Raw genomic sequence first — 24,507 nt, 5'->3', positions numbered from 1 at the left:
ATCATGAGAATACTTATTATATGGAATCTTTGCTAGATTATATTTGCATTTGTTCTCTTCTTTATCAAACTTCTACTTGAAGATTTACAAAGATTTTTTTTTCTTTTCCAGAATCGCAATGAAATAAAAAATGGCACTATCCTTCGATTAACCACATCTCCAGTAAGTTGATCTGAATTTATAGCATTCCAGTAAACTCTTTGATCTCCATTTCTGCTATATGTGATTATTGGATATTAAATTTTGAGGGTGACATTAGTGCAAAATGAAAAGTCTCTGAAATGTCCTCACATGCAGATTCTGGATTAGCAGAAATGCCCCTCCCCTTATATTTTCCATTACAGAGAAGGAAGCCTTTGTTCCAGGTTAAGTGCAAGTAAACTGACTTTAATGTTTGGGTTTGGTGGTCACGTTGACAGTTCTCTTATTACTGATGGGATAGCTCAGCTCTACTGATTGGTTTTACCCCCCTTCCCACACCTCCACCTAATGCCATCTGAGCCAATTCAGACAACAAACAAAACAAACAGAACCAAAGACAGCCCATTCCTTCCCTTTAAAGTCAGAGGGGCTATGTGTCTGTGTGTGAAAGCATTTTCTAGTTTTGGTCAGTTATTCTGACAATCCATAAAAATATAGTTTAAGAAATGTTTGCCATTTCTGCTGTTTCATTGACAGCTGATTCTAGATACAACACTTTCAAGTCTTCCAAATAAAAGCTGCTAAACAAAATACTCCAGAGTATTTAGACTCCTGGGGCTGACTGTGTTGCTTATCTTTATCTTTCTTACTTGCTTGTAGATACTTTGGGTAGTAACGTTAGCATATATTTAAACTATATTATTTCACAGTGCATTTTATGGCTTTCCTAAAAAATAATCTACACAAAATACACCAAGTGTTACTATTTTCACTCTGCATATGTGATGAAAACTGTGTCTAACTCTCATTTTCAGTTTCCACTGAAGCCATGTGGTGGGCTAAAAATAAATTTAAAAGTTGGGAAAACCATCTGGCTAAAATTAAATTGTGGGTACTGTAACTACCACAAATTCTTCTTGTTGAAAATTACATTAGAGAGGCTTAAAAATGCCTAAACATTTTACCCAATAACATCTTGAACCTAAACACAGTGTTGAACGCAATAGAATGCATTGCTTGAGCTGGCTGAACTGTCTTTTGATGCCTTCTTTTCCACTTACTGGAAATTATAATTCCTCCTCATTTTTCAGTGGCTACGTGATGAGCTGAGACATTTTTGTCTGACTTAGCATTGATCTTCTTACTACAATCAGCATGTGTTAATGTTAATTTGACCTTCAGAGACCACGGTTTCATTGGTTTTAGTAGTTCCTATTTATCCTGCTAAAAGCATTCATCTGCTTGCTGGGCAGAAAGAGTACACCTTGCCTTTTGTTTCATCTCAGAATTAGAAAGTCTCAGTTTTTTAATCTAGGCCAAATAAGTCAGTTCTCTTTTTCATTGACATAGGTTCATGAACAAAATTTCTGCAATGCTAAGCCACTCCTTGAAAGAAGGTTGGGTGTTTGGGAGGGTGAAGTTTTTCAGCCTCCTGAATGTGAGCATGCTAACACCATGGCGTCACTTGGTGTCATCAGGGACAGTGGAGTTTGTGCTCTTCAGGTTGCTACCTTCACATTCCCAGCTCGGTGAATGGAAAGAGTGAAAGCCAGTGCACAAGGCAATATTATGAGATGGAGTCCACCTATGAGAGACTGGTTTACATTTTCTAAAGAGCAGTGGTCCTCAAACCTGAATCACTGGTGGAACTTTAAAAATGCTGATGTCTGGGCCTTTAAAGAGAAGCTGAATTACAGTACCTAGGAATGGAGTCCAAGAATCTGCATTTTAAGCCAGCACTTTATGGTTTGGCTGTAGCCACAGAATCTAGCATTGGGAATTACTCTATAAGCAAGATATTTTGGATCTGTAAACTTTACTTGTTGCTAGTAGATTATTTTTTGTTATTTCATGTTTAACTGAAAAATATGGGTCAGCGTATGCTAACACTCTCACTTTTTACATGTACAATAAAATATGTTTAAAAAAATAACTGTCTCCATCAAATTTTCTAGAAAGTGTTAGAGTACCATAAAGAAAGCAGTGCGTGGTGTTATACTAGCTTTTACAGTCCTTTCATCTACCTCAGCTGAACTCTTCTACAGCCAGATGAAAGCGCACACACATCTACATGCGTACACACGTGCATGCACACACATGCGCACACTCATGTTTTTAGGTAACGTGCAGCTGTGTTGAGTTTCACCTCCACTTTATCAAAAGTGGTATTTTTGTTGATGAATTGGTTTTCTGTCTTCCTCTATTACAGAATAACCCTTTCTGGATTGTTCCTAGTAAAATAGGGCATTGATAAGAGAAGAGCTAAAAGAACAATCAGCATCGTTTTTCTTGTAAAACTCCTTATACTTGGCTGATGGTCCGCCTCTGTGTTGCACATCTTTAGACAATAACTCTAGTGGCCACCTTAAACACGCGTATCTTTCAGGCATTGTATCCTTATCCATCTCCCCAGTATCATGAAAATATAGCCATGAACATTCCCAGGGAATGTGTGCAAATGTGAGTTTCTGAGCTGTTCAGGGTTTGGGGAGCTTCAGATTGTGCAGCTAAGTAGGGTTTCCTTCCACCTGCCATGATAATAATAGCTGTGGACATCGAGTCAGAGGTCACATGTTGCATGAAGCATATTTAAAACAAATTTTGGTTGCTGTTCCTATTAGAAGAAACTTGGGTTGCCAGATCATTGTTTTTACTTTCCTGAAGTTTTCGTTTTAAAAAGTCCTTATAGTGAATGTATTTGTAGTTTTGGAGTGTGGAAAGCCTCTCTAAGTAGAATACAAAACCCAGAAGCCATAAAGAAAAAGATCAATAAATTTGACAACCAAAAAATAAAACCAATCCCACAAAAGCTTTGTATTTGGAAAGAATTCCAGAAACAAAGTCAAAAACAGCAAACTAGGAAAAACATTTGGCAATATGGGTGATAAATAGAGGGCTAATTCCTCAATGTGCAGGATCCCTTATGAAGAATAAACAAACTGCCCCCAAAACAAATGGCCAAAAGCTATAAGCGAAAATTATCTATCTCTAGCTCTGTATAGATCTATATATCTATGGATCTATATATCTATTTTATCCTGGCACACAGAGCCAGGATAAATAAATGAATGAATACATATTTATATATAGAGAGAGAGACAGAGAGAGAGAGACAGAGAGAGAAAGACATATATATATAGACCTATAGATATAGATCTATATATAGATCTATGGACACAGGTATATCTATAGACATAGATTATATATAGATCTATATATAGGTATGAAAGAAGAAACTCAACCTCTCTCTTAAAAGAGCTGGAAATCTATACTCCTAGATAATCCAGCTGTGAGGAAAAGATGCTATGGTGTTGAGAGTATAAATTGGTACAGCCTCTTAGGAGAGCAATTTAGCTGTATCCACCCAAGTTGAAAATACATGTCTTTGTCCTGACAATTTTACTGCTGGGAATTTATCCAGTAGACAGACTTACAAAAGCACTGCAGGACACACACACACGTACACACACACCACAATCACACAGGGCTGTATGTATCACTGTTTTTAGTAATCAAAATCTGGAAACCTGTTAAATGTCTATCAGTTGGTGCTAGTTAAATGCATTAGGTGATATCCATGTGATAGAATACCGTGCAGCAATTAAAAAGAAGGCGGTAAGTGCTGCCTTGGGGAGACATTGCTAAAGTATATTATGAAGTGCAAAGCGAGTTGCAGAACATTGTGTATAGAATGACCCCAGTTATGTGCATGGAAAGGAGGTGGGTATATGCCAAATAAAGCATAAAAATGATTCTCAAGAGATAACACAAGAAGCTGTTAACACTGGGTTAACTTTATTTTTTATTTTCTAACTTCTGGTAGTACTTATATATTTCTTTCCATAGCGTATGCTAGTATTATTTTTAATTAAATAAATACACACACAATTAAATACCATAAAGTCACTACAATATACAAGAGGTGAATCATAATGGTCCATGCTAAAAACATTTCGATATTCTAAACTATTAGATTTTTAAGAGCTCTTTTATATATGACCTGAATTCTTCTTGCCCATTATTGCTCATTTTGGCCCTTGTGGACATAGTAAACAAAACTGCTCATCAAGTAGCTACTGTTGCTTTGTCACCTCTAAGTGTAATCCTCCCTTTCTGCTCTCTCTCGTTTAGGGAGAATATGAGAAGCATCTAGGTCAGAGAGCCTGTCACATTGATTTTTGGGGCTGGGTACTCTGACAAAAAGAAAAATGGTGTTATCTCAATCACTCTGTGGGTTCGGGTTATCAGAGATTAATAATAACACCACTAACGATTTTTTAAACCAATTTTTCTCTGCTGTGAGACACCAAAAAAGGGTTGTAAAATGTCTTCAATTCTGTTTCTTGCCATTGCTCTATGAGCCTAACGTAGAGAGAAGAAGCCAGCAGAGGCTCTTGGGCAGAGGAATGACAAGATCACTCTGGCTGCTCCTCAAGAACAGATCGCAGGGGTGGCAAGGGGCCAAGTTAGGAGTTTGCCACAGCAGTCCTGGCAGGAGATGAAGATGGTACCGGCTGCCTGCACTGCAGGGATGTGGAGGCTCTGAAGGGGTGTTGTGGAGAGCAAGCCCCCAGGACTTGCTGATGCTTTGGATGTGGTGCTCGTTGAGGGAGGATGCGAGGAGGTCCCTGTTGGGGTGAGATAAACAGTGATACTGTTTACTGGAATAGAAAGTTTGGGGAGGGGAAAATGAAGAGTTTTCCTTTTGTGTCCATGAGGACATGTCAACTAGGCAGTTAGGTATGTGTGTTGGGTAGCCTGGAGAATCCAAGTGTGCCAGCCATCATCAGGTACACGACATGGAAAGCTGTGGACTCGAGGTTGCCACAGGGAAGGTAGAGCCCTGGGCACACTCTCAGTTTTAGAGGAAGAGCTGGCCAAGAAGGCAAGAGTTTCAAGGAGGAGGGAGAAGTTAGGTGCACTGAAGACTGCTGAGGTGATAAGGAACATTATATGCGGGAAGTGACCCCTGGACCTACCACCTAGAGATATTGCTAGCATCGTGGAGACACTCTCAGAGTAGGGGCGAGGATAGAGCTTCATGGGGGTGGGAAGAAGAGAGAATGTGAGGTGAAGTGAGGCAGCAACTTTAGACCCACTCTTTAGTCCAGAACTTTTGCTGAGACTGGGAGCAGTGAAATGAGGGTGTGGCTGCAGGGGAACTGGGTCAGTGTACAAAAGTTTGTACATTTTTGTTTGTTTTTCTAAAACAGAAACTATTAGATGTTCATGCAGCTGGAAATGATCCACTGCAGAGAGAGAACCCAATGGTATAGAAGAAAGAGGGATAATTTAGAAGGAGAGTACTTGAGTAGGTGAGAGGGGAGGGGATCTAGAGCTGCAGGGAAGGACTGACCTTTGATAGGAAACAGGGCACCGGGTACCTAGTTTCAGGAAGAAGCAGGGCATGAGGATAGAGACACCCACCGCGCTCTTGGAAGTAGGAAGATGAAGGAACTCCTGGCTGATTGCTTTGATTTCCTCAATAGAATGTGAGGAGAGGCCGCCAGTGTGGGCGCAGCAGGGGCAGGGATCAGGGGTGTTTAAAGAGAGAAGGCAACGTATGAAGGAGTCATTGTGGAGGAACAGAGAAAACATTCTAGGAAAGGGCAGTTGGATTGCTGGGTGATATTGAGTGCACATTTGAAAATATCCTTGAAACTTGTGAAACTTGGGACTTTTTAGACTACTTCTTAATTGGTATCATGGACTTGGAACCATACTGGAAGTTTCTTGGGGATAATTTTAATTAGGACCTTCAAGAACAGAGATGGTAAATACTTGGCACACATCTACCAGTACTCCTTTCCGTGCGCACCGATGACCCCTCGGGGCGCCGTTTCCCTCGGAGCCGGGGCCCAGACCTGCCTCAGTCCAGGACATTAGGCAGCCACATCAAGCTGTCCGAGTGGCTCAAGGTGAAACTTGTTTTCTATTCTTAGAACAAACCAGAAAATCAAACTGACTTACTATCTGATGCAATCACCCACATAACTACTAGACTCTTTTTATTTGTGCTAACTGCTTGAAAAATCAGAACTAGACTATTTTATTTTTTAATGAGGTTGATTCCCCCCAAATACAAAAATATTGCAGCATTAGGGAAAATTTGAAAAGTGAAGTTTGCTACAAAGAAAATTATGCAGAATATTTTTACCACGGGTCATATCTTGATTTGTTTCCTTTGGTCATTTTTATGCAAATATGTGTACTTATATATTCATTTATTTAGTAGAATTTTTTTGAACTCCTGGTAAATGCCAGAACTGTTCTAGGTACTGGGAATACAGTGGTGAGCAAGTCTGACAAATTTCTTCTTCTCCTAGAGTTTACATTCTGGTGGATACACACACACCCCCCCGTACACATCCACCCCTGCCCCACAAACAATAAAATATATTTGCATCCTGGCCTTTCTCCTAATATTCCACCATGAAGATGTGCCTGTGCTGTCTTATATTCTCTGAAAGTTCCATTTTTAATTCCATATAATGCATCCCATGACTATATCATGAATTATTTAACCATTGTCCCATTGTTGAATATTGTTGCTTCTACTGTTTGAATATAAATGCTATTTTAAGTGCTCCAAAGGTGCCACACATCTGTCTCAGATATTTAAATGAACCCTTTCAGTCAAGGAAGCACATCACCACCCAGGATTCCTCCGACTGTGCTGCGCTTGAATTCCTTAGGCCACCTGGCCCTGTCTGCTTCTCTTTCCTCTCCCCCCTCCATTTTCCCCTCATCCACCAACCCCAGACACACTGGTCCTCTACTGTCCCTCTAGACGTTCCGCGCTTGTTCCCCCTCTTCCTCCTTGGCGCCATCCATTGCTGTTGCCCAGAAATCCACTCCCTCTTCCCCAGTGTGGTTGGCTCCTTCTTGTCAATCAGATGGTTGCATAAACGTCACTTCCTTAGGCTGCTTGTCCCTGAAAACCGCCTCGTCTTAAAAAGCCACCAGTCACTCTCTGTCACATTCCCCATTTTAGGCTTTGCTGCAAAACTCATCAATATTTAATTTCCTCTTGTCGATTTGCCTCATTGTCTGCCCCCCACCTCGAGGATGTTAAGTCCCAGGAAGGCAAGAACCTAAGCTGTCTTGTTTGTTGCTGTATCTCAAATGTGCAGAACAGTGCCTGGCTCAGAGAAGGCTTTCCAGAAGTATATGTTGAATCAGTGAGTGAGGATTCTGTCTTTGATTTTAAAGGGGCATAGCTTTGAAATGGATAGCTGTAAAGACTTGTCTGAATATAGGCCAAGTAAAATTATATGCAGAGTAATCTTTGGCAATAACTGATGCCCAAAAAGTAAGTTTTCCTTACAAAAATCCAATATTTTAATAATAAAACTTTTATTCACACATTACTTTTTAAAGTAAAATTTTCATATCCACATCATTTAGAACTTAGAGAAGGTGAAACGAATACTGTTCTGGTTCCAACTGGAAAAATATTGTATTAAAAATGTCCCAGAGGTTTGATGTTATATTTTGGTTTGGGCTCACTTTGGAGACTAACATCCACGGAGCACCTTCTCCTGGCAGACCCTGTGACGAGGATTCCGGCCCATCTGAGAAACAATCTGTGACTCTGTGGGTTGGAGGAAACTTCAAAGGTGATCTCATCACAGTTCCTCGGTGTAGCCACAGGGAAAATGAGGCCAAGAGAGGTTAAGAGAAGTTCACTGAGGCCCCAGTGCTAATCAGTGACACAGCTGGAAGTAGCTCCAGGTTCTCGTCCTAGTTCAAGGAGCTTTTCACCCCAGCCCAAGCTTGCCACAATCCTCCCATCCTCATGAGTGATGCGTCCGCTCCAGTGGTTTACTTATGTCTTGAAACCCAGAGGAAAACTTAGCCAACAGCGAACACCGCAGGAACTCTACATTTTAATGAAAATTTGACTCCGTAGATGGTGGTACCCAGGGAAGGAGTAAAGTCTGCCTCGCAGGATAGAAACATTACCATGAAACCAGGGCATGTCGTTTTCGGGCACTGGATTGAGTGCAGGAGAGGAGTGGATGGTTCCATACGAACTTCTCGGGTCATTGCATCTGTGAACTGAATATTGCCATTTGACACGGTTTGGAGGAGCCTTTATTACTGTTGTTGGAAGTGACTCCTTGGCTGAGACCCCAGCAAGTCAGAGTATTGCTTTGCTCTTCTGGTGTGTGACTGTCTTGGTAAAATATTTTCAATTTTCATAGCAGTAACCCATTAGCAGTCCTGGGATTTGAGACTCTTTCGTCTTAATTCCTCTTCTTGGAACAATTGTCCTTTTCAGGTTTCTGTTGTTGGTTCTCTTCATTTCTCTTATTTTAAATTAATTAATTCGTTAACTTTTAAGTAGGTAACATTGCAAACACACACAAAAGTAGAAAGAATGGTGTAATAAATCTCATCTATCTAGATCTTACAATTATTGACTTACTCTTTTCATTTTCTTAGCAAACGTTCCTCTTGAGAAGAGTACACTCTTGAAAGGGCAAGTGGATTGTCCTGTTGGTACAATAGGCTAGGAGGGGCTTGTCGCGCCCCAGCTGGAGAAGACGAGGCAGTAATTAGAAGACAGAGCCAGAGCCCGTGTGCCCCGTGGGGCTGAGCTGTGCATCCTATCATTGCTGCAAGATGCAGTATCCTCAGTGTTTAGAGCAGTGGTTCTCAGCAGGTGACTCCAGGACCAGCAGCATCAGCAGCACTAGGAGCTTGTTAAACAAACAAATTTAAGGGACCCCACCCCAGGTGTGCCGAACCAAGAACTCTGGGGAGGGCCCAGGGATCTGTGTTTTAAGAAGCTGTGCAGGGGATTCCCATGCATACAACAGTGTGAGACCTGCTGTTCTCCAGAGCCCAACTGCCCAGGTTGCATCTTAGCTCCAGCGCTAACAAGCTGTGTGACCTTGGGCGAGTTACTTAACTTCTCTGCACTTCAGTTTCCTTTGCAAAATGAAGATAATGAAAGCACCTACCTAATAGGACTATTGTGCAGATTAAATGAATTCCTTCCTGAAGGTGCTTAGAATAGTGGCTCATAAAGCGGCTTATTACTAGTATTAACAGCACCAAACACTATTAGTTAGCATTAATAACGACGATGAAGTAATTGTTGAGTACTCACTATTATCATAATCTCTAGTAAATGCAAACTTTCTGCTTGGAGAAAAATGTAATTTTCAGGGAATTCAGTGTTTCACTTGGATTAAATATTATATGTTAATGTTAATGCCGTATATCCATTTTAAAATTTTAGAGAATGATATATGTTTGAACAATTTTAAAAGATAAAGTGATTCTCGTTCAGCTCTCCATTCTCCCTTTTTAAAATGAGCTTTAGGGTTTGAGTGATTTGTCAACTATCTGAGGATCAGTGAATGAGTAGTGAATGTTCTTGATCTCCTCTTCCTTCTCCTCGTTCTTCTTTTCTAATTTCTGATGCAAAGCGTCGGTTTTTGGTAATAATTAAATGTGGTCAGAGGCCCCAGTCTGTCTCTGACCAAGTGATGGGGACATGAGTTTCATTTCTTTCTTGGTCCCTGAAGAATTGCATTGGTTTCCCTGTTGAATCCCTTCTCTCCGCAGGGCTACTTCCTGGTGAAGGGAAGGTAGTTAGGCGGGGAGGGAAGGGCCTTAGCTGTGGAGCCTGCTGGCGGGCCAGGCGGGGGGGGGTGGGGTTCTTTGCTCTCAGTACCTGTGTGGATTTCCTTCCTCCACCCTGCAATCTGAATCCTATTATAGCTCACATGGGGCTCCTCAAATATTGCTAATCAGTTTCTGTTCAGGAGAAGATATCTCATTTTGGGGGACAAATACTCCATCTTCCCCTTACTCTGAAATATAACGAGTTTCAAAGGAGAAAGCAAGGAGCTGAGAAGGAGAGTATGAGGATGGCAAAGTGCTTCCACCGTTGCAGTTTTGAGTTAAATGATAACTGCAGTGGATGTTCAGTTGTTTCTGTTAAGCAAAAACACAGGCAGAAAAATTTAGTGTTTTATTTTCTTGCTGTCTGCCCCAACTGAAAGATAGGTGTGAAAACCTTTACTGGGCAAGTGAGAAAGATAGACTACACATTATTATCCAGAAGTTCAGCTTCTCAAATATATTTCTGTTCCACTCTGTCTTGCGTGTAGAAGCCACGTGCAAATGTCTTAGAAAGGAGAAGTCTAATTCTAGGCAAGGCTGCTAATTTGGTTTCCTAATTATTTTGTTTTAAATTCATGCAGTAAGTAGGCAATGTATGTGAAACACATGTTGTTGCGAAGTGAAATTTACAAGCATCATTGGGCTGTGCTGGAAGATTTTCAGTAACCCAGAAAGCTTATTTGGGTGTCTAATGAAGCTTTTGAACACCGTGTGTAGGCAGTTATTACTCAGAGTGTTGACTGAGTGGGTGAACATGCTGTATAAATTTGGATAATTGCTTAACTAAGCAAATAGCTTTTTGTCATTTATAGACAATAATTTTGTGTAAAAGGTAAACATTTTCCCCATTTGTGGCACTGCCACACCTGTTCTGTTTCTGGGACTTTAGTGATCTTATGTTCTTGCTTTTCCAAGAGATGGAAATATGGGCCCTGTCAAAAGAAGGCACTGGATTCCCATCATGAAATTAACAGACATTGCCTGAAGGTGGAGTCATTATGGTTGGAAACCTGCCCTTGGCATGTAGTATGCCTCTAGTCTCGTGCTTTTGGCCTCTGTATCTTCATTTCTCAGTGAGACACTAATTTTTCGTCTGTTGTGGATTCCTCTGTGAACACTCTTCCCTTTGTTTTTGTCCCCGGTGAGGCTCAAAACGCCCAGCAGCTCCATGAACGGATCCAGTCGGCGAGTATGGACGCCAAGCTGGAAGCCCTGAAGGACTTGGCCAGCCTCTCCCGGGATGTCACGTTTGCCCAGGAGTTTATAAACCTGGATGGCATCTGTCTCCTCACGCAGATGGTCGAAAGCGGCACTGAGTAAGCATCTTTTATCCAGACTTCCAATCTGTCCTATTCTTTCCGGCATTCTGAGTATTTGTTACTTTCCTTATACTTGTGATTTCTAGTTTTACAGGACAGAAATTGACTGCCTCAGGAAAAAATGGCTTCTTAAGATAGTGCCTGGGGAGTGGGTTTGTAATTTAAGTATCGCTACACCTTCTACCCACCAGCTAGCTAGTATCTGAGACAAGGTAGAATTCCATAAAATATCTGAAATTTCAGATTTACAAGGAAAAATATTAGGTCATTATCTCTAATGACCTTTCCAAACACTAAAATTATAATTCTACAAAATATAAATGCCTCACATCCGTTGCCTATCCCCAAGAAAAATTTCCCTTCCCTGACTCCATTAAAAAGAATTAGAATACCTCCTTACATTTCAAAGTCTGAAACCAGGTCAAAATAACATCCCTGAAGTAATTTGTTAACAATTAACTTTTGAATGATGAAATATATGTCTTTAATTATTTAAAATTAAATCCAGTAAACATTTATTAAGTACCTACTGTGTACAAAAGAGTAGAAGTTGGGAAAATTTAAAAAGATGTGAGTCTTGCCATCCAACATTTATAGAGGCAGAATTCAGTTGAGATATAATTCCTCCTGAGGGCTAGGAGTCTAGAGGTTGGACCAGTTACATCTCACAGAACCTTACAGAGGGGGTGTCAGTGAATGGCCTTGATGGAGTTTGAGTTCCATCATGAGCAAGGAAAGGATGGGCGTTTCTGACTGGGGAGCTCACCTTCTAGGGAAGCCTTTGATTCTCTGGAGTGTATGGAGCCAGATAGTTCTAGCTCTTACACGTGTAGACAGGTAACTCCTCTGACCGCTGAATGCCAGGGTAGGTCCACAGGGAAGTGCTTATTCCCATATGGTCAGGCTCTACTGGCATAGACTATTAGAGCATGTAAGTTAGAGCGTGTGAAAATGCTGAGTCAGTTAATTACATATTCATATGCTAAATTAATAATGTGCAGAATTGGGATAGATGTTTATTAGGAAAGAGTAAAGATCATTGAGAATTGGGTCATTTAAATCTCTCTCCAGTACCTGGTGATTCAAAGAGTGAACTGATGACTCTCCATGTTGAAGACCTGTCTCAGCCCACTCTCTTCTTTCCTTCCTTTCTTCCTTCCTATCTCTTCCTACACTTGGCATCATTTAGCCTCTTCAATTGGCACTAGTGAAAGATTCCTTTTTCTTTCTCATTCAAAGAGAAGATGTTTTATAACAGCAGGAATATCTCCCATACAAGAATGTTCTCTAGAGTTTGGAGTTGGGGGTCTTACCTCACAGACAAGTAGAGAAAATATCTAAGAGTGAACGGGGGGAAAAAAATCAAATCCAAGAGGACTGGACAGCAGGCTTGGAAGATCTGAAAAAGATCAAATGTAGACAAGTATCATTTATTTTTTTAATGATGACTAAAACTCTGCTCATTAAATTTATGGCATATATCAACTTGTGGCGTTAGAATGGGAGTGGAGCAGGAACATTCAAATTCTGGGTGTTAGCAGAATCCAGAGTGCTTACTCTAAATTGGAGTTGGAGCTTGAAACAGCTAGAGGGAAGTTGAATAAGAATAGGTTTAGAGATCCAAGAGGCTTGACCCAAGAAAAGGAGAAACGGGGTTCTCTCTGCGTCAAAGCCCCAGGCTGAAATCTAGTGTGGTGTGTCAGATCTCGCATTCCTTGTTACTTGTGAGCACTGGAGTGTGATTGTAATTACAAACCCTGTCACTCGTAACTGGGGACGACGTCATGTGGTTGCCAGACATGGTAGGCCCTGCTCCATGCCCACCACAGCTTCTGGCGGGACAGTGAGCCCTGGGGGCGGTTCTGCCTAGGTCACATTTACAAGATGTTAAATAAAAATGTAAAAATGTCCCATGTTTATTGATTTATCTAAGTCCCAGCTATTGGTGTATCACAGGCAATGTACTAGAGCCGGTCATAATGTAACCTGCTAATATTAAGCGGTTCTGCCTCAGATACCCAGGTATCCTGGGGCTTAAGCTCTGGAATATTCAGAATGATAATTTGTTAATACTTCCAAATTTGCTGGAATATTCCAATTACGATCGTAAATACATTGAAAGCAGGGGTCCATGTGACATGTATCCTGAATAGAGGGCTGGGGCAGAGCTCCAGTACCTCCAGAGTCTGGCAGTTATATATTTGGACAATGGGGAAAAATGTGTACTAGGGGCTTTAGTTTTTTAGTTTCTCATTATATTTATCTGCTAGCCCTGCTGTAACAAAGTATCACAGACCGGATGGCTTAAACAACAGACATTTATTTTCTCACAGTTCTGGAGGCTAGAAGTCCAAGACCAAGGTGTCAGCAGGGTTGGTTGCTTCGGAGGTCTCTCTCCTGGATTTGCAGATGGCTGCCTTCTTACTGTGACCTCACCTGGTCTTTCTTCTGGGTGCACTCTTCCTTAGTGTCTCTTTGTGTGTCCAAATTTCCTCTTCTTATAAGGACCAGTCAAATTGGATTAGAGCCCACCCACATGGCCTCATTTTACCTTAATCACCTCTTTAAAGGCTCTATCTCCAAATACTGTCCCAATCTGAGGTGCTAGGTCAGGGATTCAACATATAAATTTGGGGGGACATAATTCAACCCAAAGCACTCATCAAATACCACTTTTTATTGAAAAGAAAAAGAGTAAAAACTGATACTATGTATGTATCTTGTCAACATTATTACTTTTTTTTTGTGCCATTGCCTTATGCTGTAACTCATCCTGACCTATAGAGTGGCCCAAAAGAATCACCATCCTTCAGACTGAGGACTGGGGAGAGGAGATCTGAGTTCTCTCTCCATGCTGCAAATGTACAACACGAGAGAATGTCGATACTGAGTGTACGTTATGTGAACCACAGTAATAGAGTTCCTTTCTTTAAAAAGCACATCATACATACAAATTAATATTTTAACTGTTTATAATCTGTAAGCCACCCCAATTTGTTACAGCCAGGCAGGTTTCAGCAGATAAGTAGAACTCAAGGCCAGATCTTGGGAAAGTTCTGTTTCTCATTTGTCTCTTACACTTTCCCATCACACTCTGTTACTGGGAAGGACTGATGTCTCTCCGGATCAGCTTTGATGCCCTTCTCATCATTAACATAAGTTCAAAGTCAGGCTCCTTTTGGACATGGAGGAAGCAGGCACTGGGCTGCATAGCCTCCTGCCTGCCCTCTGCTGGGTCCTGCAACTCGTCCTGAGAAGCTGCTCATTTGATGCACAGGTATTTGTCAGATCTTTTGCTCATTTCCTTATAAGGAAACCTGGCTTCTCAATTAAAATTATAGCAAGACTTTAATTAATTAACAGGAACCTTTGGAATGGAAACCACACAAATTAAATAGATCCTGCAATTTGGAAGGCATTTAGTCGTGACTCCGGGGCAGACATCCAGCTGGGGAAGGCAGAGGTTTCCTAAGCAGGACCTGTGGAAGTTTTTAGGAAACGCTGAAGAAATGTAGCTGGAATTTTGGTTCTTACTTTGAGCTCTAATGAGATTCAAAGGTTACTCGCCTGCTTGTCATTACCCGAGGCTGAGCTTTTGAAGGTCTCTCTCCAGCTGGTACCAGGAGGGGCCATGGGGCAAAACTGGCAACAAAGGAGCAATGGGGATGTGGCAGTTTGGCAGAGCACAGAATTTAAAACCTGAATTTAATTTCTTCATCCTTGTAGAATTTCAAAATTCCATTCCTAGTTTACCTTGAAACAGAGGTGTAGAAGCAAAGTTGTGGGGAAACGTGTTACCCCAACCTGAGCAGAGAAATGGTGTCAGGTGAGGAACATTAAGGAATGCACAGTGTTTTTTTTTGTTGTTTTAATGATGGGTATTAAAAGATTTCTCAGAAATGATTTATTTTATTTGAAAGAAAAATATCACACCTGTAACTCTAAATCCAATGTAGTGAATAACACTGTTTTTCTTCGGGTTTTAATAAAACACCGTGTTCTTTGTCTATGCCTCTACGCACCCAGACAGTTGGACAGTTTACTCTGTATCCTTCCACTGTTAAACAGTGAGAAGAACAGGGCGAACGTTTCCAAGAATGAAAGGGCAGGAGCCTTACAGTTTCCTTCCCATTTGGCAATGAGACAGGAAAATCACGCTGTTGGAATATGAGTAAGCTGTGGCACCACCCTGGGCAGAAAAGTGAAGAGTGAAAAAAGTTAAATTCGTGTATTTACCAAAAACTCAGACAGTTTTTCTGAATTAGCTTTCTCTTCCTAATAAAAAAATTATATTTATTGTTCAAAAAATAAATGTAAATAAGCAGAAGGAGGAAAATAAGAATCATTTGTAATCTGCCTTTCCAGAGACAAACATTTTTAATGTTGTGTATATCTTTTTGTATATTCTTTTAGATACACACACACATGCACAGGCTTTACAGAAGTAGAATTATAATGTTGATGTTTTGTAGGCTGATTTTTGTACCAAACAATATTTCCATGTAATTAAATATTATTCCCCTCATCGTTTTTGTTGTCTGCATATTATTTCACTTTTAAAGCTTTGTTGAGGTACAACTGATACACAATATAACGTAATAATTTGAAGCATGTGCACAAGTATAGCTATCCATTCCCCTGCTGTTGGACCTTTACATTGTTGTCCGGTTTTTAAATGATTATGAACATTTCTAATCCTCTTTTCTCTTAGCAAAATTTTTCTGAATATTTAAATTATTTTGTTGGAAAAGAATTCCTTATTCAGAGGATATACACATTTTCAAGCTGTTTTAAAATAAAACAGCCCCCAGCTTGCTGAAATGTCCTAATGTATACTTTACCATTCCTGTAGGAGTATGTCCATTTCTAACACCCTGGTTGATACTGGGCTGGTGTTCCATTAGGGATTCTAGCTTTCCTAAGAAAAATAGCAGTGAGGTATTTGAGGAGTTCTCAGTAATCTGGGGAATTTACAAGTACTTTTTATTTGCTTGGTTGAAGTCATTTCTTCAAAATTTGGCTGTATTAAGAACAGTGGAAAGAGTCCCAAAGTTATTTTAGAGATACGTAAAGCCTTTAAGTAATTGTCTTAAAAACAAACAGCATTAATTGTATAAATTATTAGTCCCCTCCGTATTCTGTCATAGATATGACACACATGACGATGTTTGTGTGTATGTATAGTCATGTGTGTTTGTGTTTATAAAAATTGTTGTCATTATTTATTAACACATGAACAGTTTTGTATTAAACTTTCATTATTCAAATCATTTTCCCATGACTGGAATCAGAGCTGAGCTGGGGCCGTTTCTTAGGAGATGTGAAAATTGAGGTGTGACTAGAATTAAGCACCCTGAGTGATGTCTTGGCTTTGATGTTGCCTGGCACTTGCACTTGAGAACGGATTTGTAGGTTTTACTCATTTAGCAAAGTGTATATTATATGAGTGCTGACTATTCCCGAAGCTGGGTTAGGCACATGAGGGGGCGGTGTGTAGGGAAGATACAAAGATGCATGCGACAGTTTTGGACTCTGTGTACCCTTTTTTGAAATTTTGTCTTCACACAAAAGATGAATTCCTTTTTTAAAAGTAACCTTGTTAACCTCCACTGACACGGATTATCAGCACTAACTCATGCTCTTGCTTCTAGGGATTTGGTGTTTCTTATAAGTCTTGGCTCTTCTGGAAGGTCCAGGCCAGGCCAAATTGATCAGCGACTCGCTGCCGAGCTGCAAAGGGCAGGTCTTACTGTGCATGTTCTGCACTTCACCTCGGACAGAGGCCACAGGGAGGAGCAAGCAGCTCCCCAGACAGAGCCAAAAAGAAGCGGCTCTGTGTGGTCTGCGGGCCCCAGCTGTGACGGCTGCCGGGCCTTCCCAGCTCCCTCTGCCTGCTTCCCTGGAGCGTGCGCTCCGCAGAGCTCAGGGAGTTCCAACTGGAACAGCCCTTCTGGGGCCCTGCCAGAAATTTGCATCACAAACGCCAAAGGGGCTGACCATCTTGGGCTTTGTCAGGGGTGTGGGGCAGAAAATTCCTTAAACTGGATCTCCCCCCTCCCCATCTCTCTGTTTTGTCTCTGTGTCTTTGTCCATCACTCTGGTAGTGGAATTGCGAACGGGTAACACAGCCTGTTTAAAGAAGAGATTATCTTCTGAGAGGGAAGAGAATGCTGTACGTTGGGCTGAGGTGAGAGGCTTCTGGTCACTCTGAAACGTCAGCCTTTCCAGAAGCATTTGTTCTTCTGGTCATGTTTCTTTACAAAATGGTTATATAGAAAGACAGAGGGAGAGAGAACCTCGGTTGGGAAAACAGATACCACGACAAAAAGTTCTCCTTCTGCTTATGCTTAATCTGAAGCTAAAGCAAGGAAGTTGAGGATAAGAAACACCGTGACTCAGCACTGAATTTCTCTGCGCTCGCGTCAGGGAGAGCTTTCCAAGGCCGGGCTCTGCTGTAGGAGGTGGAACACACATAAAAGCCTAAAGCTTCTCAGGCCCCAGGCCAGAAAGCTATTTTAAAAAATTGCAGTGACTGCCGTATATATTACACACAAACACACATGCGCAAACACACACACACACACACACACACACACATGCCATGTATTTATTTTGAAACAGTTCTGTTAAAAGATAAACTGAGGCATATTAAAAATTTTAAGAGTTTCTTTGAACAAAAATCAATTAGAATGGGTCAGTGCCAAACTGAAAGTGGTTAGGAGTTCTCCACCCACAGGCCCCGAGGGGAGAGACTTTTAAAGAGAAGAGGCCAAAGAAGAGCAAGGAAGGTGACTGGCTGTATAGCTTAAAGCCTAATTGGCTATTTGTGATTGGATGTCCTTAGATTTCCATTTTGTCCCCTTGAGGCATATCCAGGCTCAGATTTGGGTTTGCGTACATTGGCCACCACGGCATTAGAGCCGCCTTAGTTTACCGGCCTCCTTGTTTAGTTAATTCTCCTTGTTTAGTTAATTTAACAGTTCCAAACTTAATGGAAAAGTTGCAAGATCCAGTTTCACCAGTGGTCCCAGTCATATCCTTTAATAGGAAGATCTAAGTCAAGGTAGCACCTTGCACTCAGTTGTCCTGTCTTTTCCTAATCTCTTTCCATCTGGAAGCATTCCTTAGTCGTTCCTTGTCTTTCGTGGGTTTGGTGCTTTTTAAGATTATAGGTCAGCCATTTTGTAGAATATTCTCCGATTTGGGCTTGTTTAAAGGTAATTCATTAAAGGTAATTTTCAGGGAAAGATAAAAGAGTACAGATATAAAATTGAAAACATGTTAAAAGAATTTATTGTACTCATGTGACATGAGGGAACCAGGCAGACATTTTAAGCATTTCAAAGGAAAAGTCAAAGGGCACAAATTTATACGGAGCAAAGGAATGTTGAAATGAATTGCAAATGGAAACAAAACTGGCTTTTCACCTGCAGGAAGGAAATCAATTAAATCACTACCAGACAGGACAAAATACATATATCCATCAGTTCCCTACAACTTAAAGACAACAGGGATGGAATCTGAGAACTCAGAAGAGTGTGCTATAGACGCTGCTTAATTTCCCACTGAAACAAATGTTTTTCCACAGGTTTAGCCGATGTTTTCTCGTTTTAGACCCATATTATATATCTTTGGCTGGAATATCGCAGATGCTTGTGTTTTGTTCACTGAATCCTATTGAAAGCACATGATGTCTCTTTGTCTTATTACTGGTGTTCACTTTGGCCACTTGATTAAGACAGTGCCTTCCAGGTGTGTCCACTGTAACGTTTTGTAATTAATAAATAACTTTGAAGTAGTTACATCATGGAAAATGATACAAATCAGGTTTTTATGTTTTTTCCTAGAGATTTGATTCTTCAACAACACCAGCACACCACTCTTTAAAACAATGTGGACTTATTCATTCCCATTTCATTCACTGGGCTGTAATCTATCACTCTTATTGTTTATTTTGATGCTCAGTTTGTCTCAGATTTGGCTGTGGAAGCTTCTTCAAGCTATCTTGTGTCCTTTGACCTGTCTCCCATTATTTTTTGAGCATTTCTTTACTTTCTGGCTCAACGAGATGTTCCAGACTTAGATCTTTCCTTGCCCTAGCCCTGGCAGCAGTCATTTCTCCAAGGAGCCCCAGTTCCTTTTAGTGGGGAGTAGTGTTTGGCCCTTGCAAGAGGGCCCAACCTTTGCTCATGCCTGACTCCCAGTGGCCCCCTACTTCATTCACCCCGTCCAATGGCTTTTTGAAGGAGGAAGGAAGGAAGATAATAAATATTTTTTTTTTAAAGAAAGGCAGATAAAGGAGCGGAAGGGGAGGAGAAAGAAGATCTCTTTATATACATTTTTAACCCCCCAGTTTTACCAAAGACTAGATCTGATCTTCTCTTGGTCAGTTAGCTTTCTGAAGTGGTTGCATTTTATGTGGTTGAAAATGTGAAACTTCTTCTGAAGAGCCAAATTATTCATCAACCATTTATTGAGTACCAATTTAGCATGTGCCTGACATTGTATTAGTGAGTCACAGTGCCGAGCCCCTGCCTTAACAGAGCTGGAAGGACAGTGAGATGTCCTAAATCATACAGCTGATATATCCTCAGCACGTGCAGATATGGGCGCCACCCTCTCTCTGGTCCAGGAAGGGAAATCAGAGGTGAGGGAGGCTTCCCAGAGGAGCCTAGAATCTGGCGAGTTTGGGGTTGGACTTAACTAGTTGGACAAGGAGGGGAAGGGTATTCAATACAGAGGGAAGAACATACTTAATGCCAGAGAGATTTGACAGACTTGAGGAATGGGAAGTGGTTTGATAAAGTTAGAATCACTTGTTTCCTTATCTTCTTGACCCCAAGCTTTTTAGGAAGCATAATTTTCCTTTCTTGCAGACAAGGTTTGTCTATTGCACACCTTTTTTTTACCAGCTACCGCCCCAGAGTTCCATCTATCATCCAAGAGTATTGCAGTGTCTCTTGATGTCTTTTTTCTGAAGAAGAAATCTTTTCTCTCAACAAAAGAGAAAGTGGAATTAGTGGGCTTTTTACCAAAGAAAGATGATCAACTATTTCTTCATTGTTAAGCATATACTTAAGAACAATTGGTCTAGTATTTTTTGGCTTCACTTTTTTCATTGAAAACATCCTCATTCTTATCTTTAGAGACTTTTCCCCATTGAACATATACTCCTTCTGAGCCAAATGGGGTGTTCTTGTTGCCTTTACTCGTGAGTAAATGCAATAGGTTGGTTACAGTAGTTGAATCCTTGTCTTTTGATTGTTTCTTAAACAATTTTAAACAATCTTTGTCTTTTGATTGTTTCATTAAACACCAATTTATTGCTTAGAATAATGTTTTGAAATGAATAAAGTTCCCTTACTTCATGGCGGTTAAATCTGCCCTCTATCTAATCCTGAGCTTTCTTCAACATACGTAATTTGTGTAAAAATTATTGCTTTCAAACATGCTCCTCACGTGACTGTTTTTTAAATTTTGCAGACGATACCAGAAATTGCAGAAGATCATGAAGCCTTGGTAAGTATTTATGGTCAATTGATACAGATGATATAATACTTCCTTCTTCTCTACATAATTAAACCCTGTCCTCTGACTGATTGTATAACTGTGCATCTAGATATTTTGAGTCAGTGATTTTTTTTCTTTTTGCTCTCTGATTATTGTTCTTGTAACAAATTCTTTACAAATTTATTTCCCTTTTCTTTTTGCTTTGTGATAGAAAGAGTATTTTATGTTTGTAACCACAAAATGGTCATATCAGGGTCTCTACCCTTCTGCTGGTGCAAGGCTGGGCATAATTTTGTATATTACTTTAAACAAATACTTTCTTTTTTGTGGCCTATGTGATGTTCAAAGTGAAAATCTTTGATCTTCTTCAATGATTCAGTAAGAAAAAGATCTATATTTAAAAAAAATTGAGGATTGAAATATGGAATGAAAATTATTTACTTTGAGTCTAAGAAAATGGTCAATCACCTATCTGTTAAGTGAATTGCATGATAATTGTGTCAGGAGATCTCAGAACGTCTTTCTTAGAGTTTTCAGTGCCTTTCCCATCCACTAAACAAGGTGAGTCCGAATAGGGTCTAACAAACTCTCTACAATGGGCTGAACAAATTCCCATTTTGCCAAGTTGTTAAGCAGATACTTTCAGTTTGAGAAGGAAGACTGAACAGTGTCTGAAAATGTGCACCTTATTTTTTGAGCCCTCAGAGAAAATCCTGATCACGTTCAGTGTAGGATACTGCCTCAATTCATTCATCTTCCCCTACCCATCCCACATCGAAAAAGTATTAGTTGCAGGAACTCTTTAGTTATTAATTCTAATAAAGTAGAAAGTAATATTGAGTTTTTAGGGTAACATTTCTTAAATCTTATTTTGATATATATTTTTAATATAGTAGAAGCACTTAATGCTGATGACAGTAGAAGCCATCTTTTATGAGAGTTTCCTCTGTCCTGGGCACTATCTCAATGTTTACATTCACAACTTGTAATTCACACTTATATCCACCACACAAGATCAGTAAAATGAGCATCATTTCCTTGGTGCAGAAGTTAAAATCAGGTGGTGGAGCTGGGATTCAAACCGATTTTTTTTTTAACAACCTCATATAACTTGCTAATGTATAATGTATTTTGGGCTCTGAATCCAAAATGATTTCTTAAAATTTATCTGCCAATAGTTTTAATCTTTTGATATGTAGGGATGTTGGAAGTGTGACTAAATGTGAACCATGATTGCCATTTGTAAATCATAGACAAAATCAGTATTTAGGGCCTTGGTTCTGTTAATGGCAGAGTTAACCAGACTAACACAGATAACAATTATAAAATCTGGACAAAATATTGTAAACAAAAACATCTAAAAACAGCTACTTAAAGGAATTGGATAGCAACCTCAACCAGACAGAAAGAAGAGGAATGTCAATCCTTGAGAGGACAAATGGGCTTCAGATGACATTTGTGTGCTTCCAGCTTTTTGCCTGAGGATACCTGCCCATCCAGGTAGCATGGAGTGGCAGAAAGCCTCAGTCTTGGTAAGTTACAAAGAGGATATAGTTTGGGGCTGGCAGATCATCTAGATAATTAGGGTGAATCCATGAATGAAGGGAAGCTCAGAGGGTATGAGACCCCACCCCATAGCTACAGATAAACTCTGCCCAGATCTATCACTGATCACTGAAGTCTGAATGTACGTGTGTGTGTGCACCTCAAGGGACCTGGTAAAAAGAGCAACTGGAAAGGAAAAGAATTGAGAAGAGATTTAAACTGCTGTTCATTGCAGAATTTGGAGTTTGTTCCTAGCCAGGTTAACTTTCTGCTAGAACAAAAATCAACACTCTTCAGAAGAACAAAACTGAATTTTGAGCCTTGACAATGTTTCATTCGCAATGTTCAAAATACAATAAAAATTACTAGCCCCATAAAGAATAGGAAAAGATGATCCCTACTTAGGAAAAAAAAAAATAAAGCAAGTAGTGAAAACCGACCCTGAAATCACCCAGATGTTGGAATTAGCAGGTGAAGATTTTAAAGCAGCATTTATAAATATACTAAGACTAAAGAAAAGTATTAGCATAATGAATGCACAGAGGGGAAGTCTCAGCAGAGAAATGGAAACCATAAAAAATAGCCAATCAGAAATTATTAAGAATCTCAGTGAACCGCCAGTGGGATAAATAGAAAGATAACTATACCTAGAAACATCATAGTCAAACTTCTGAATTCTAAAGATGTAAAGATACTTTGAAGGCAGCCAGAGAAAAATAACTTATTACATTAAGAAAATAAAAATAAAAATGAGAGCTGACTTCTCATTAGAAACAGAGGAGGCCAGAGGGCAATATCTTAAAAGTGCTGAAAGAAAAAGAAAACTTGTCAACCCAGAATTCTTATCCAGTAAAACTCTCTTTTGAAATGATGGTGAAATAAAAACACTTTTAGATAAAAGGTAAACTAAAATGGTTCTTTGTTAGCAGACATACACTATAGGAAATATGAAGGAAGTTCTTCAGACCAAAGAGACAGGACACTAGATAGAAATTGGGATCTACAGGAAGGAGTGAAGAACACTGGAGATTGTAAATATGTGGGTAACTACAAAAAACAAAATATAATTTTCTTTCCTTCTTTAAAATGTTTCTAACTTCTTTAAAAGACATATGACTATACAAAGCTAAAATTATAATGCTGTTTTGTAGAGTTTATAACATAGGTAGATGTAACATATGATGATAAGAATACAAAAGATGGTGGTGTAAAAGAAACTACACTATAGCAAGCTTCCTATTGTCTAATTGTCCCTTTAAGTAGATATTAATACGTTAATGGTGCATATTGTAATCCATAGAATCACCACTAAAAGATTAATGCAAAGAGGCATAGCTCAAAATCCAATGGAGGAATTAAAATGGACACTAAAAAATATTTGATTGTCTCAAAGAAGATAAGGAAAGAGAAACAGAACAAAAATAGTTGAGACAAATAGAAAACTAACGATAAATTGATTGACTTAAACCTAATCATATCAATAATTACATTAGATATAAATGGATTAATTGCTCCAATTAAAAGACTTTAGGTCAAATTTGAAAAAGCACAACCCAGCTATATGATGTTTACAAGAGACATACTATAAATACAAAGGTGCATATAGTTTGAAAGTGAAAAAACGTATACCATGTAAATGCAAATAATAATAAAATTAAGTTGTTTTATTAGTATCAGACAAAATGTGACTTCAAGACCATATATTATCAGAAATAAAGAGGGGTAATTCATAATAAAAAGTGTCAACTCATCAGAAGAACATAAAAGTGTTAAATGTGTATGTACCTAATATAAAGCCTCAAAATACATGAAGCAAAAACTAACAACTAAAGAGAAAAATAGACAAATCCGTAATCATAGTTGGAAACTTTAACACTCTCTTCTAATTGATAGGAAAACTAGGCAAAATCAGTAAAGGTATAGAAGATTTGATCAACACTATAAAAGATCTTGGCTTGTCATTTATATATAGACTATCACACCCACCAACAGCAGAATACATATTCTTTTCAAGTGCACATGGAATGTTCACCAAGGTAGATCATATGCTAGGCCATAACAAGTCTCAAGAATTTTCAAATGATTGAAATTATGCAGGTTATATATATTTTTTTTTTTTTATTTATTTTTTTTTTTCGTGAGGAGATCAGCCCTGTGCTAACATCCGGCAATCCTCCTCTTTTTTTTGCTGAGGAAGACGGCCCTGGGCTAACATCTGTGCCCATCTTCCTCCACTTTATATGGGACGCCGCCACAGCATGGCTTGCCAAGCAGTGCGTCGGTGCGCGCCCAGGATCCGAACCAGCGAACCCAGGGCCGCCGCAGCGGAGCGCGCGCACTTAACCGCTTGCGC

General features: G+C 39.7%; 1 protein-coding gene across 4 annotated transcripts in view; it reads left to right on the top strand.

Annotated features, from left to right (window-relative positions):
• ELMO1 (engulfment and cell motility 1) overlaps positions 1-24,507 on the top strand; it is a 525,628-nt gene that overhangs the window by 151,566 nt on the left and 349,555 nt on the right. For all 4 annotated transcript variants that reach the window (XM_058528310.1, XM_058528301.1, XM_058528318.1 and 1 more), the window contains 3 exons: positions 112-162; positions 10,927-11,096; positions 20,583-20,618. In XM_058528310.1, the coding sequence (XP_058384293.1) occupies positions 112-162; positions 10,927-11,096; positions 20,583-20,618 (257 nt within the window). The remainder of the gene's footprint in view (positions 1-111; positions 163-10,926; positions 11,097-20,582; positions 20,619-24,507) is intronic.

The sequence above is a fragment of the Diceros bicornis genome, chromosome 3 (assembly GCF_020826845.1).
Source record: "Diceros bicornis minor isolate mBicDic1 chromosome 3, mDicBic1.mat.cur, whole genome shotgun sequence".
In the NCBI taxonomy this organism is placed as follows: Eukaryota; Metazoa; Chordata; class Mammalia; order Perissodactyla; family Rhinocerotidae; genus Diceros; species Diceros bicornis.
This window is presented reverse-complemented; position numbering and strand designations above follow the sequence as displayed.